The sequence below is a fragment of the Pyrus communis genome, chromosome 8, assembly GCF_963583255.1.
Source record: "Pyrus communis chromosome 8, drPyrComm1.1, whole genome shotgun sequence".
NCBI classification, from domain to species: domain Eukaryota; kingdom Viridiplantae; phylum Streptophyta; class Magnoliopsida; order Rosales; family Rosaceae; genus Pyrus; species Pyrus communis.
Window position 1 is genome coordinate 14391601 of NC_084810.1, and position 12905 is coordinate 14404505.

At 38.7% G+C, this 12905-nt stretch overlaps 1 protein-coding gene across 1 annotated transcript; it reads left to right on the forward strand.

Moving 5' to 3' along the window:
* Positions 1–606: 606 nt before the first annotated feature.
* LOC137742999 (protein FAF-like, chloroplastic) lies at positions 607–1593 on the forward strand. Its single transcript, XM_068482922.1, has one exon. The coding sequence runs from the start codon at positions 607–609 to the stop codon at positions 1591–1593; it is 987 nt and encodes a 328-aa protein (XP_068339023.1).
* Positions 1594–12905: the final 11312 nt, after the last annotated feature.

A 12905-nucleotide genomic window follows, 5' to 3' on the forward strand; every position in this document is an offset into this window, starting at 1 on the left:
GAAACACAATTTATCAGCGTAAGGCAAGTGAAATATAACATTACTGAAACGTAAAAACGGAGAATTATTGCGGAGAAATAAGCTTGTGGAGAAAGTATTGCATAGTAAGGTATTAGCCGAAACATAGATACTAGAAGTCCAGAAAAGTGGGAGTTTGGTGTGTAAGCTAAAACGAAGCTAGGCCTTGTGAAATGTAACAACATCGAGTAGTTGAAGAAATGAAGTAACAATAAAAACCCAAATAAACTAACTAAATTATTTGTAGAAAGCAACAGAAAATGCCATAGGCCCTATTCAAAAGCTTAAAAAATCCCTGGTACAAGAATAACCACCAAAATTTAGGCGTAGAAGAACCAACACGTACCACCAATCTTTATTAATAGCAACAACACACCCTTTGATTTTTTCAACTCACACCACACGTCTGATCCCGTGCCTCCTCCTCTCCACCATCAAAATCTCATCGTCTTATATTTCTTTCTGGAAAGGCATAATACTCTTTTTAATTCTTTCTTTCTTTTGTCCCAAGCATCATCTTGGAGAGAGAGAGAGAGAGAGAGAGAGAGAGAGTAGTAGTAGTACTGTAGTTGAGAACAAATCAAGGCCATGGCTGCCTGTGGAAGCCTCCATCACATTTTTGAAACCCCATTATCCGATAGCCCAACAACACTTCTTGAATCCTTCTCCTCCTCATGGAACCAAATCCAGCCTCTCAAATCATCCAACATTGACAATAATCCCTCATCGACCCTCACTGAGATGTTTGGGGAGCTTCATTTCAAAGAGAATAACAATGTTAATTCTCCAATATTTTCATCACCTTCCATGTCATCCTCCTCGTCCTCATTGACATCTTCGGACGTAGAATTTGACCCTAAAACCAAGATTGGGAAAAATGAGGAGGAGATGAAGAAGATGAATGGCCAGAAGAGCCCCTCAAAGGAGTCCCTTTCGAGCAATTACAGTAGGTCTCAGTCTCACAAAAGCAGTGATAGCTTTTCATCAATGAATTCGGAGAGCTTGCAGTTATGCACGGAGGGACTTGGATTCGAAAGCTCGGACGAGGTTGAGGAACTATTCAAGGAAAGTCCTCCTAGTGATCATGGATATCATGAGGATGAAGAAAACATTACTGTTCAAGAGGAGAAGATTAGTTTTACAAAGCAATATTTTCCAGTTTCAGAAATTAGTTATAATAATAATTGTTCTGGTGGTGAATTAGGGTTTAGGAGGTCAAGGAGTACTAGTGTTGGGGGATTCCCTCCGCCGATATCCTGCATAAGCAACAGCGGGAAGCCTTGGGTTTGCTTCAAGTCTTACAGGCATAATGGCAGGTTTGTCCTCAAAGAAATCAGAATCCCCACCCAAGAGTTCTTGCATGCTCACAGGGAAGATGGGCGCCTCAAGCTGCACTTCGTCATGCCCGACAACGAGATTCTAGGTGAGGAAGACGACGACGATGATGATCTATCCGACGATATTGAAGAACAAGAAGAAGAAATTGAAGAAGAAGAAGAAGATCACCCAGATGCAGATGCTGCTCGTGATTCAATAAATAAAGAAGGAAATGATAAGGCAAAGACAAATAATTAATGAGGTACAAACATGAGGTTGTTTGGTTTAGGTAGGAAAAGTTTCAGTGTTGAATTTGTGGCATGGGATGCCAATAAGGCTTCATTTCAACTTCTGTGATTAATTCCTCCCAATAGGTAAGGAATTGCAAATAATGTTAGATAAAGGAAAGCAAACAAAAATGTATTTGTATTGCTTTGCCTTAGCCTTTGTCATTGTCAGATAATCATGATCTCTCTGTCTGTTCATCTCTTAGCAGTAAATTAGATTCTTCTTTTTCTTGTTACTGTATATTTTGTTTTGCTTTATTTATATATTTTCAACACACGTTGGCCCAAACCCATTTTTTATTCAAATTTTACTGTTTCACTCAATTTGGAGAACATTTTATTCAATCAGAGAACATTGTATATTTGATGGCTCAAGCTGTTAACTACATTGCAATGTTTGGGAATTGAAGGGAAAATCAAGAAGAAAGGATGAACAGAAGGATGAACACATAGATATTAGAGAGAGAGAAAGAGAGAGAGAGAGAGAGAGTTTAGAGAGGGAAATAGGATTTGTATTAACTAATTAAATGAAGATTACACACACAGTTTTTATAAGAGAAATCCTAACTACTTTAACCAAATACTAACAACCTTCCAAACTATATTAGTAACTGTATTTCTAACTGTTTTACATTTGTACCCTTAATACTCCCCCTCAATCTCAACTGGCGTAACCCAATTTGAGATTGGAAGAACATTTTTGCAATTACTACTACGAAACCAGAAAACAGAACACAGAGTTGAACAATTTGCAATCTTGCAATCACTTGAAACTTAAAAAGCTGCTTTTGATGGAATCACTTCTCAGTTAGGCATCAAACCCATCAACAAAAATCAACAGATCCACCACTTCTCCTCTTTTAAGTTTTAATTATGTATTCTTCCACAAACCATAAGTCCTTCAATCTCCACCATACATTCAATGCCACAATGCAACATCTGTTTTTCTTCCTATATGTCCACAACATAAAACAGAACACAATTGTAGCAATGTGAGTATAAAATAGCATGTTGAATATTGCAATTTGAGACATCTGCTTGATCATCATAGCTATAATTGTGGATGCAAATTTCTTCCTCCTTGTTCTTGGACAAAATTGCACCTACAAAACAAATTACACCTTAGGTCAAGGCCAATAACCTCACACGCCCACAATGAATGGGGGGCTTTGGCCGAAGAACCTCCGATGCCAAAGTTAGAATTTTGAGGGAAAAGTGTTTGGAGAATTTTGAGTATTTAGTAAGAGTGTAGACCTAGGTTTTTAGAGGAAATGAGATTGAATATATAGTGCATGGCTGGTCCCTTTGGGAGATAAGGTGACCAGCCTTTTGTGTATTTTTTGGGTGTAATTGGTGGTTTAATTGGTCATTAATAGATTAATTAGGTAATAAATCTCTTAATTAGCCAATTGACATAATTTAAAAGAAAAGTTTTGGGGGTTACCTTGTGGAGAGGAATTGATGAGAATGGATGAAATAGGTTGAAAAATAAATACCTATTTGGGCACTTTTGACTTGATTGTGGGATGTTTGTCCACTGCTTGCGCGTAGGAATTCCGGTGCTCCTTAAGGGTAATTTTGTCCCTTTTGCCCAAAAATCCACGTGTTGCCTCTTGATTATTTTTGGCTCCACAGTAATGATATGGAAAAGCTAGAATATGTCCTGTAACAACTTGCCAAAACGCAAAAGAGAAATCTGGAAGGAAGTTCAAAATACTTCCAATAGACCAAAGGACCTGCAACCTGCCAAAGACCCGATGTATAAATTTTCTGCTAGACTTGTACCAAAATTCGATGAATCTTAACCAAACTATGGATGACCTTCCTACTAATATTGTACAAAATACTTCTAATAGGCAGCAACAACCTGTAGAAACAGAAGACGGCAATATCAACAATATCTTCTCCCTTCTCATTTTTGGGTCTTAATTTACCAACCCATAGTTTTCCTTCAAAATATCTTACTGCCTCTAACAGGAGCTTCAATCAAAGAATAGCCTCTTATAAAGTTGTAACACACCTTCACGCCGGTTATAATAATTTCTTGCGGGTTTACCCTTCATGAGTCAACAATCTCATTCAACTTGGCTTCGGCCTTTAATATTTACAAAAACAGAAAATTATCAAACTATAGTGTGGCATCGGCAAGATCGCCCTTTGTGGATTTTACCAAAACACAACTACTCTTAACAGTGGCATCGGCCTTCACAATTTCAACAGCAGAAAATCAACATCTATATATATGTAGGATTACCCTTTGTGGGATTTACCTACTCACATCACGGAATTACCCTTCATGGGATTTACCGTTAACAACTTCTTCTACCCTTTATGGGATTTTCCTATTTACATCATGGAATTACCCTTCATGGGATTTACCATTTACAACTTCTTCAAACTTCATCATCTAACTGGACTTACTGTAGATTCATGCTAACAACTGAGTTAGTTAGACTCGACATTATAGGCTGAGATAAGGGAAAATTGCTACACAAACTCCTCAACAGAATTGCAAAAAATCAACGAAGCAGAGAGACAAGAATTGGATACTAATTCGACAATGAACACAAGAATCCAAGAATCCATACCCATTTGCAGAAAGTTCAAACCCAATAAAGAGACTGAGCAGAATTTCAGGAACAATCCAGAGCAACAATCTTAAACCCAAATATACAACAATGTATTCCTAACTTTCACAAATTCTTAGAGAAAACAACTCAATAGTTTCAACAACTCAAGAAATTCAACAAATGCTACTCAATATACGTAACAAATTCACCAACTTTCTGACTTCGACCTTCTTCAATTATCAACTTCAATGAATACTATATACTCAAACATTCTTGGCATCAGTCTTATCAATTCTCAATTAATAAAACTCATAAACTTCAACAATTGACAACTCTATGAACAAGCAACTTCATAAATCTCTTCAACTATCAACATTTCTTGCAATCAGCCTTAATCATATACTGAAAACCCCAAAACAGATCATATAGAATTCATACCAACACTGCATAAAGTTTCATTGACCCATAAAACACAAACACCTTATGTGCAAAATTGAATAAACAAAGAAATGTCACGACCTGATTCCAATAGCACCACCAAAAAAGATTACAGCAAGATCACCAATCCAACAACAGTAACTAGACTCCAACAACTTCAAGAACCATACCTAAATCTAGTGCAAGTTCAGTAAACATTATGGAAGGAAGAAGCATAGAACCATACCAAAATCTGCAAATCCTAATCTTGCCAATGAAGGTGACCATCAGCATGCAATTGTATATGTCAATGGAAATAAGATCCTCCAAGAAGCTGCCCATAAGGAAAGTCTTGATAGAGCACCCAAGATACCATCGATTCCTCACTCTTCACATGAAAATTCTGAGCTAGGCATTTCATCAAACAACTGGACTTCGTTCTTCATTGTCTCACACAATTAGGATTGAAACTGCAGCAACGAAACCGACAGAGTTGGTGACAGAAACAGGACGTTGTTGTCATTTGGGAGGCTCCTAATCGAAGAGAAAGACAATGCCAGAGGCTCTTGCTTGGAAGCGAAGGTTCTAATCACTTTTTCGAGCTTGACGGGTTCGATAAAGGGACTTGAGAAGAAGGTGATGCGAGGTTATGATTTGATTTCGATAAGCTGGGTCCTAATCTGACGGCGGGCGAGCACGTTCCAAGCCTTCAAGACCTGGTTTTCAAGGGTTGGATCGAAGTAAAGCTCGATGACATTGCCTTGGGATTTAAAATTCGAAGAAAAACAATCGAATTGGATCAGAAACTGAGATGTCTGATTGCCCAGAAACGAAAAATGAAAGATAAGATGAAATCGAAGTGACCTAGAATTGCAAGAACCAAAAGTTCCAAGAAAAAAATTATAGATTCAAGAAAATATCATAAAAAAAAAAATTAAAAAAAAAAAAAAAAAAAAAAAAAAAAAAAAAAAACCAAGAACTACTCAAGAGGGATTGGGATCGAAACCCAACGCCAAGAAGGAGAAGCTCTCGATGGTGAAATCTCCTAACTATGTTTCTAACTGTGTTACATTTGTACCCTTAATACAAGCACCTTTCCCTCCTGTTGACGTTTCAATCAGATTGGGTTAAATTGCTCTGTAAATTATTAACGCGTGTGAGCATGTCTCTACTATATGCCACCATCATACAGATAATGAGTGCTAGTGTATGTGTGAGAAGGGTGTCATTACTTAACATTTTAATCAAACAACTGTGTTGTGAGTCTCTGAGATGCTGGCTTAGTAAAGATTCTTTTATATGCCTGCTAAGGACTTTACACCTTTGATTGTTGTCTGCTCAAATTTAAAGAGAATAGAGATGAATAAAAAATAATTTTAATAATTCCATTGGTAAAGAGTAAGCGTACAATTCTTTAAATAAAACGTAAAGGACTAGAATCTAATAATAATTCTGATTAAAGATATAAAAAAGAAACGTAAACCTGAAATGAAAGGGAAACAATGGAAAAGGCAAGATCAAACCATGCACAGCCAGATAATATCAAAGATATCAATTTATGGATATGGGCATCGGGCAAGGCTTAAAAATAATTAGCATGCATGATTGAGAAGGATAATCAGTTAAGAAGAACGTCAATTGATAATCGTACTACAAGGTAGCATCGGTAATTCAAAAAGATTTTGGCTTAGTCTTTGATCCTAGGAAGCTTTTGGGTCGAGAGTATTGGATGATTAGATGATTAAAAAATCACTCGTCATGAAGTGAGTTGAAGCTCATTTTCTCTTAAAGCATGAATCCTTGAGAAAGATAATCAGTCAGGAAGAATGTGCACTGAAAATCATACTGCAACGTGGCAGTAATTCAAAATGAACTTCGCCTAGTCTTGGATTCTAGGAAGCTTTTAGGTTGACAATATTAAATTGGTTGAAAAATCTCTTGTCAATTTGTTGGGTCTAAAATGTGAAGCTCTACTTTACTGGAAAGAGAATGAGAGCCCATGTTGACACTGAGATGAATGTACGGTTGCCAAAGCTAACAAAGCCACCGCCATAATTTTCATTAGAAGACATATGCACGACGCACTGCAAACCAACTACCTCACTGAAGAGGATCTGGCACTGAGCTTTATGGCTCGCTCTAAAAGAGCCCTTTGATCACCAGAAGATGATGTTCTTGCCTAAAACAAGATAAGACTGGCAGCATTTACACTTACAAGACTTCAAGTTTATGAATGAATACAACTCTGAAGTATGTCGAATTCGATCACTCCTCAAATTCCGCAAAGAGGACTTGACTGAACATGATTTCCTAGAAAAGACCTATTCTACTTTTCATGCCACCAATATTGTCATGCAAAAACAAAATAGGGCACATAACTTTATGAGGTTATCGAATTTGATATATGTCTTAACATTAGCTGAGAAGAATAGTCATCTCTTGATGAAGAATCATCAAGAAAGGCCCACTAGCTCGAGCGCTGTACTTGAAGCACATGTCAATAAATATCGAGGCCAAAACCAACTCAATAAGCATGGTAGGAACAACAAGGGCTCTATCTCTAAGCCGGCGCCCCAGGGTCAAAAGGGCAGAGACCCATCCAAGGGAGGAAATTCAACCCCGAAACATGATTTCCTAGCTCCCAAAGCCTCAAACTTCAAGAATAAAAGCAAAGACTAAACCACCCAAGCTTCTACTAAACTTGATATGTGTTACCGATGTGGTTCAAAGGAACATTGGTCCTTAGCTTGCCAGTCTTTTACTCAAGCTCTTGCCGAGTATCATTTCACGTCATTAAGGTTTGCTCAACTAATTTTGCTTAAGTGGATAATCCCGAAGATATCACCATGGAGATCTTTGATTTTCAAGAAGTATCTAGATCGATGAAAGATTATATTTTTTTTTTTTTTAGACATGGCCCTATGTTGACCGAAATTCCCCTATGTTGGCCGAATTTCCTTAACTAGTTTGGTTTTGTTTTTTGAACAATTTTGTATGTTTGGATAGTTTGTTGGTGTTTGTTTTTATTGACATGATTTTGGATAATTCGTGAGCTTCGATTTCCGGTCACTTCACCCACATTTCTGTTTTGTGATAATCTCAGTACTACTTACACGGCTACCAATCCTCTCTTTCATGTTCAGACAAATCATATAGAGCTTGATTACCATTTTGTTCATGGACGGGTGAAGTTGGGCACTCACAAAGTCTAGTTTATTCTTTCCATTAATCAACATGCTGATGTTCTCACTAAAGGACTCGTTAAGCCTCATTTTGATTTTCTACGTTCCAAACTTATTGCTCCAAGACCACCAAGTTAGAGGGGGACTATTAGTGTAGGAGAATCCAATTAGGATTTTTATGGGCTATGTTTTGTAAATCCATGTGGGCTTTAGATTACTTGTACTTCAAGTCAATTGACTTGTATATATTTGTATGTTTGTGAGATCAATTAAATCAATACAATATATTTCTACACTAACTCAAACAATTACTTAGATCTCCTTCCTATATGCATCACACGAGAACTCTCATTTACCTTTCACTCATCCGCCTACAAATCCTCCAATTATCTATTGGATGCTTGCTTTCAATTGAGAAGCCTCTATTGGCCACTATGTTTGCTACCCACCTTGAGAGTGAGTTGTCGCTCACTCAGATGGAGGTGTGCAAAACCGCTTTACAATTGTTTTGGGTCATTACGCCACCTCCTTCTACGGTTCTGATGGTGTTCTGTCTTCTTACTTTGTTGGCATCAAAAGTATTCCCTTGTTGGTCCTCGGGTGGTGGATACAGTTGCTGGCTTTGGCTGCTTTTATCTTTTGCTGAGCTTTTTAGAGGCAAATTTATGTCTTCATTGTTCATCTTTGTAGTTGTTAAGTAAGGGATTAGATTTGTTCATTTGGGACTTGTTTGCATATGTAGTTTTGTATTTTGGCACTTGTGTTTTGTTGGTTCTGACCGGATATCGGTTGACCCGAACGACGAATTGGTGACGTTCATGATGGTTGTGGCGATGGCTACTTACATCTACAAAGGAGTCTAATTGGGACATCATGTGCTTTGCATAGGACTATTTTTTTTCCTAGGCCTACTAGCATCGTCTTGACTGAATGACATCCCTTCTTTCCTTTCTTAAACGGATGGACCCTTTCGATCTTCTACTCTACCGATAGATGTAAGACCAAGCCAATCTTTTTTTTTATAGGTGCCACTTTTTTTTTTTCTAAGGGCGTAATCATAAGAAAGATAAGATGCCAATGTCTTCCAATATAAGTGTCAGACTTGCTTCCTGATCTATGACCACCCTCCTGTGCTAAAAAAAGTAGCTAACCGAGAATTTGTTTTTCCTAGACCCGGCATTTATTTCTAGTTTTTGCTCCAGCAGTTCGAGCACAGTACGTGGGACAAAGAGTGGAAATATGAGCAAAAGTATACCCCAACGAGATAAGGGCTCTCATTCAAATAAGAGAGTTGTGGAATCTTGTCTCAAAGGTAAGAAGTTGTAGCAGTGATTGAGCTAGTGCTTAATCCCGGGCTAGGTATTTCCTATTCTATTAAGTTAAGGAAGAGGTGCTTACGTCCTTCCCTTCGATCTCGTACTAAAATTAAACAAAAATGGGGTTGCTCTGTTTTGCGGAGACTCCTTCGCTGCAATAAGAAATCTATGAAAATTCATAAAACAAATGGCAAAACAAAAAGTAAAAATTAATAACATAAAGACTAGTAATAGAACCTTGAGGTGGGAAATTAAGCCTTTCTTTTGAGCTTAACAGAAGCAACTATGTTCTCATGGCGCTATTTTGTGATCATACCCCAGACCCTTCATCTCTTAAAAGCTTCAGATACTAGGATTAGGCCCTCTATTAACTTTCTTCTTCTTGTTGAAAGGGAAGATGATCCTTATACGCGTGGAGACCGGTACACCATCAACTCCAGCATTGTTACGTGCCCTCATTTACATCCTTAAAGGATCGTCTATAGCAATTGTACCCTATTTTCATTCGGGAATGAAAGGGTTAGTCGAGGAACTCAGTGAAGTTTACCAATTAACAAGCCTAGGTCCCCTATTAGGTAACCATTATCGACTCACTTCTTGGGGCACTTGGTAAAAAAACCAATCCCACTTGGGGATGGTTAACATCACAATGGATGATGTTGTCTCAATCAAAAATTTCTCACCCATTTGAAATGAAGTATCTGCACTTGAAACTTATCTTCCCCACTTAAAGAACATCTATCAATGGCCTAACCCAACTGCTTAAATTATAGCAGATTCAAAAAACAAACAAGAGAAAGGCTGCATTTATAAGTTGTCTTTCTAGGTTTTTCGTCAGAGAAGGGGTAGAATGAGCCTCATACCTGCTCTCCTTCTCCACCCCATACCTAAATATAGGGTGGCCTCACCTTAGAAGGCTACAGAAGAAAATAAGGTGAAGCCCACCTTTCTGGGGCTTTCCTCAGACCTCTGTCCGGCCTAAGGATCGTCTCTAGGCTGGAACTCCTGTCTCCTCCCTTAGAGAGTAGACCAATCCACTTCGTTCCCTAATCCTCTTGAGGACTTCATTGATTCAGTCTGGTGGACTCGGCAAAGCTTATGAAAAAAAGAGCTCTTTGTCCTGTTTTATTTAACTCAGCCAACTTTCTACTTAGAGTTTCTGGGCTGTACTCCCATTTTTGTTTAGTTAAAATACCTTCTCTAAGAATGCGGTTTCGGCTTTGCTCCTCCATCCAGTAAGGATGTGGGTCAAGTTCCACCATGGGTGTAAGAACTCCCTCCTTTAGCGCGATTAAGGTCATAATTTGTTGAACCGGCGGTTGCCATCCCGTCTTTCTTTCTGCCGCAAGAAGAAGCCTTTGATTAATGGCTTCAAATGGACTACTCTCTAGTAGGTCCATTTGAATGGAAAATGGGGGATTAGATGGAGGGAACCTCTGCTAATAATGGAATACATTGATTTGTGGCACTTCTTCTCCTTATTTAGCTTTTAAGTGGGAGAGGACTTCCATAGAATGAGCCCTTCGATCTCGGTGCTTATCTTACCATCTGACACATTCTAACTTATCCCTGCTAACCCACAACTAAAGCGCCATGACTCTTTGATTCCAAAATGCGGCCGAGGGCATTCCATCGGAAATGACACTTCATACACCCTAACTTCACGAAGGGATGGATGGAATAGACAAGCACAAACCGTTGACCCTAATCTTACCAAGATAGAAAGGTATTCAATCCAGAATAGGCGCATAAACTATTCAGGAAGTGAATAAAGCAGAAATATACACATTCATTAGTCTTAAACTTAACCCCAGAGGAGAAAGAACCACATTCGCTTGTCCTAGAGCTAGCCTCAGAGGAAGAAGTTTATGTTAACCATACCACTAGGATAGGAAGGGTCTATCAACCACCTCATTTGCAAGGCTAAGAAGAGCAAGAATCTATTAGGCCTTTCGCTCAATTATGAGCCAGTAATAGAATAGGAATTTGACTGGATTGAGACTCGCGGTGCTTACTCCTCTAAAGTCAACCTTGCTCAACAATTGCTCGAGACCAAAGCAGAAGTTCTTTTTCGATCCCAATGAGTTAATTACCTATTATAGTTGGTTATTCGAATGACAGAGAGATTAGGGGAATATATTGACCAAGAAGAGAGAGTCAGACCCTAAATGCTTACGGGATAGAGAGGAAATACGCTAGTGAGATGTGCAGGTGTATGAGCTCTGAGATGTGTAGGTAGAAAAAGAAGAAGTTGTTCCAACTGGTACTATAATCCTAGGGTAGTAGTCAATTCGATGTAGATAATCCGACCGACATTAGTAGACGAGTACAAATGAATATAGTAGCCTTATACAATAGACAGCAGTTACATTAGAAATTATATCTCCAAATTAACCTAGCGGTTACCAAGGCCTATTAGTTTACAAAGTCAACATCGGAGAGTATTCTTAACAGCTGTACTAATGTCGTTCGCCTTGACTTTAGTCATGTAGAGCATTCTCTTTTTGGCTTGGGAGCCTTCTAGGCCTACTAACCCTTATCTAAAAGGGCATATCGAGATCCTTTAGCCCACAAAGCCCTTGACTTTCTTTCTCTGCTTCGCACCATCGTTACACTCACCCTTCATTACCCAGCCTATCACTAACGCTCAGCCTCGCCTTTTGATTTAACCTAATTCCCTTTTTCTTTATTTAGGATAAAAAACAGAATGTCAGAAGTGAAGCTTCTGGAAAGAGCAATGAAAGAGTGAGACTTGGACCCATAACATTGACACAGGGATAATCAATTGCTTGGTTTCCCACAGGCAGAAAAGGACTTGGCCTGGATGTAAGCTGTAAAATGAAAATGGTTGTATCCAAAAAGGCAGCTAAGCTAGCAATCAAAACAAGAAGATCTTCCCGTGGACTCAACAGGATTCACGAATCTGATCAATTATTTACATTAAGTAAAGTTAGAATAGATCCCAGACTTCATAGGGAGATAGCCATCACCACCACTACTACTTTAGAAAGGATCAAATGATATGCCTTATACCTGTAAAATGGTAGGGAGACCGGAATCGCTTTTGTCGGTTCGGATTTCCTCTTAGCCAAAAAGGTCGAGGCAAGAAGGATAACGCTATATATACACCTGTTTGTACTTGGGACTAGACATAATAGCGTGAGAAAGGCTTGGGAAAGTACGTTGTGTATTTTATAGCACACGAGATAGGCTTGGCTTAGAGCCTACACCAATCTATATGTTTTATCTGTAATAGTTCGATCTATTTCCTTGAGATGAGAATTTGTTTTGAAATAGCTACATTAGATTAGAGCTGGCCACTTTGGCTTATTATGTGATTTTTGAGCAGGAACGAGCAGAGCGAGCTGTCTTTGGCACAATCTGTACTGTAGCTGGGAAAGCCTGTAAACAGGAGTCAAGCTATTCACAAGTAGTGGTTATGACCCGTATCTCGCATCTAAAGCCAATCCATTTACAAGTGAAATCTTGCCCAACTCCAACTACAAAGAAAGAAAGGGGTGAGGTGCTCATTCTGTATAAATTGGGTCTCTCGGAACCATGGACGACGAAAACTAGGATAGAATCATAGGTAAGGGATGACATAACTAGGGAGTAGGAATGGCAGATCCGTTTTTTTTCCCAACATTATGAACTCTTCAACTTGTAGTCCACCAAGAGGCTAAATCCTCTCCTGAGTTCCGTATGAGCCCAGGTTTGTAAACCAGCCATTCAATGGAAGACTTTGTCTTCTTATTTATGTTCCGCATTAGGGTCCTTCACCTTCAACAAGTGTTATTT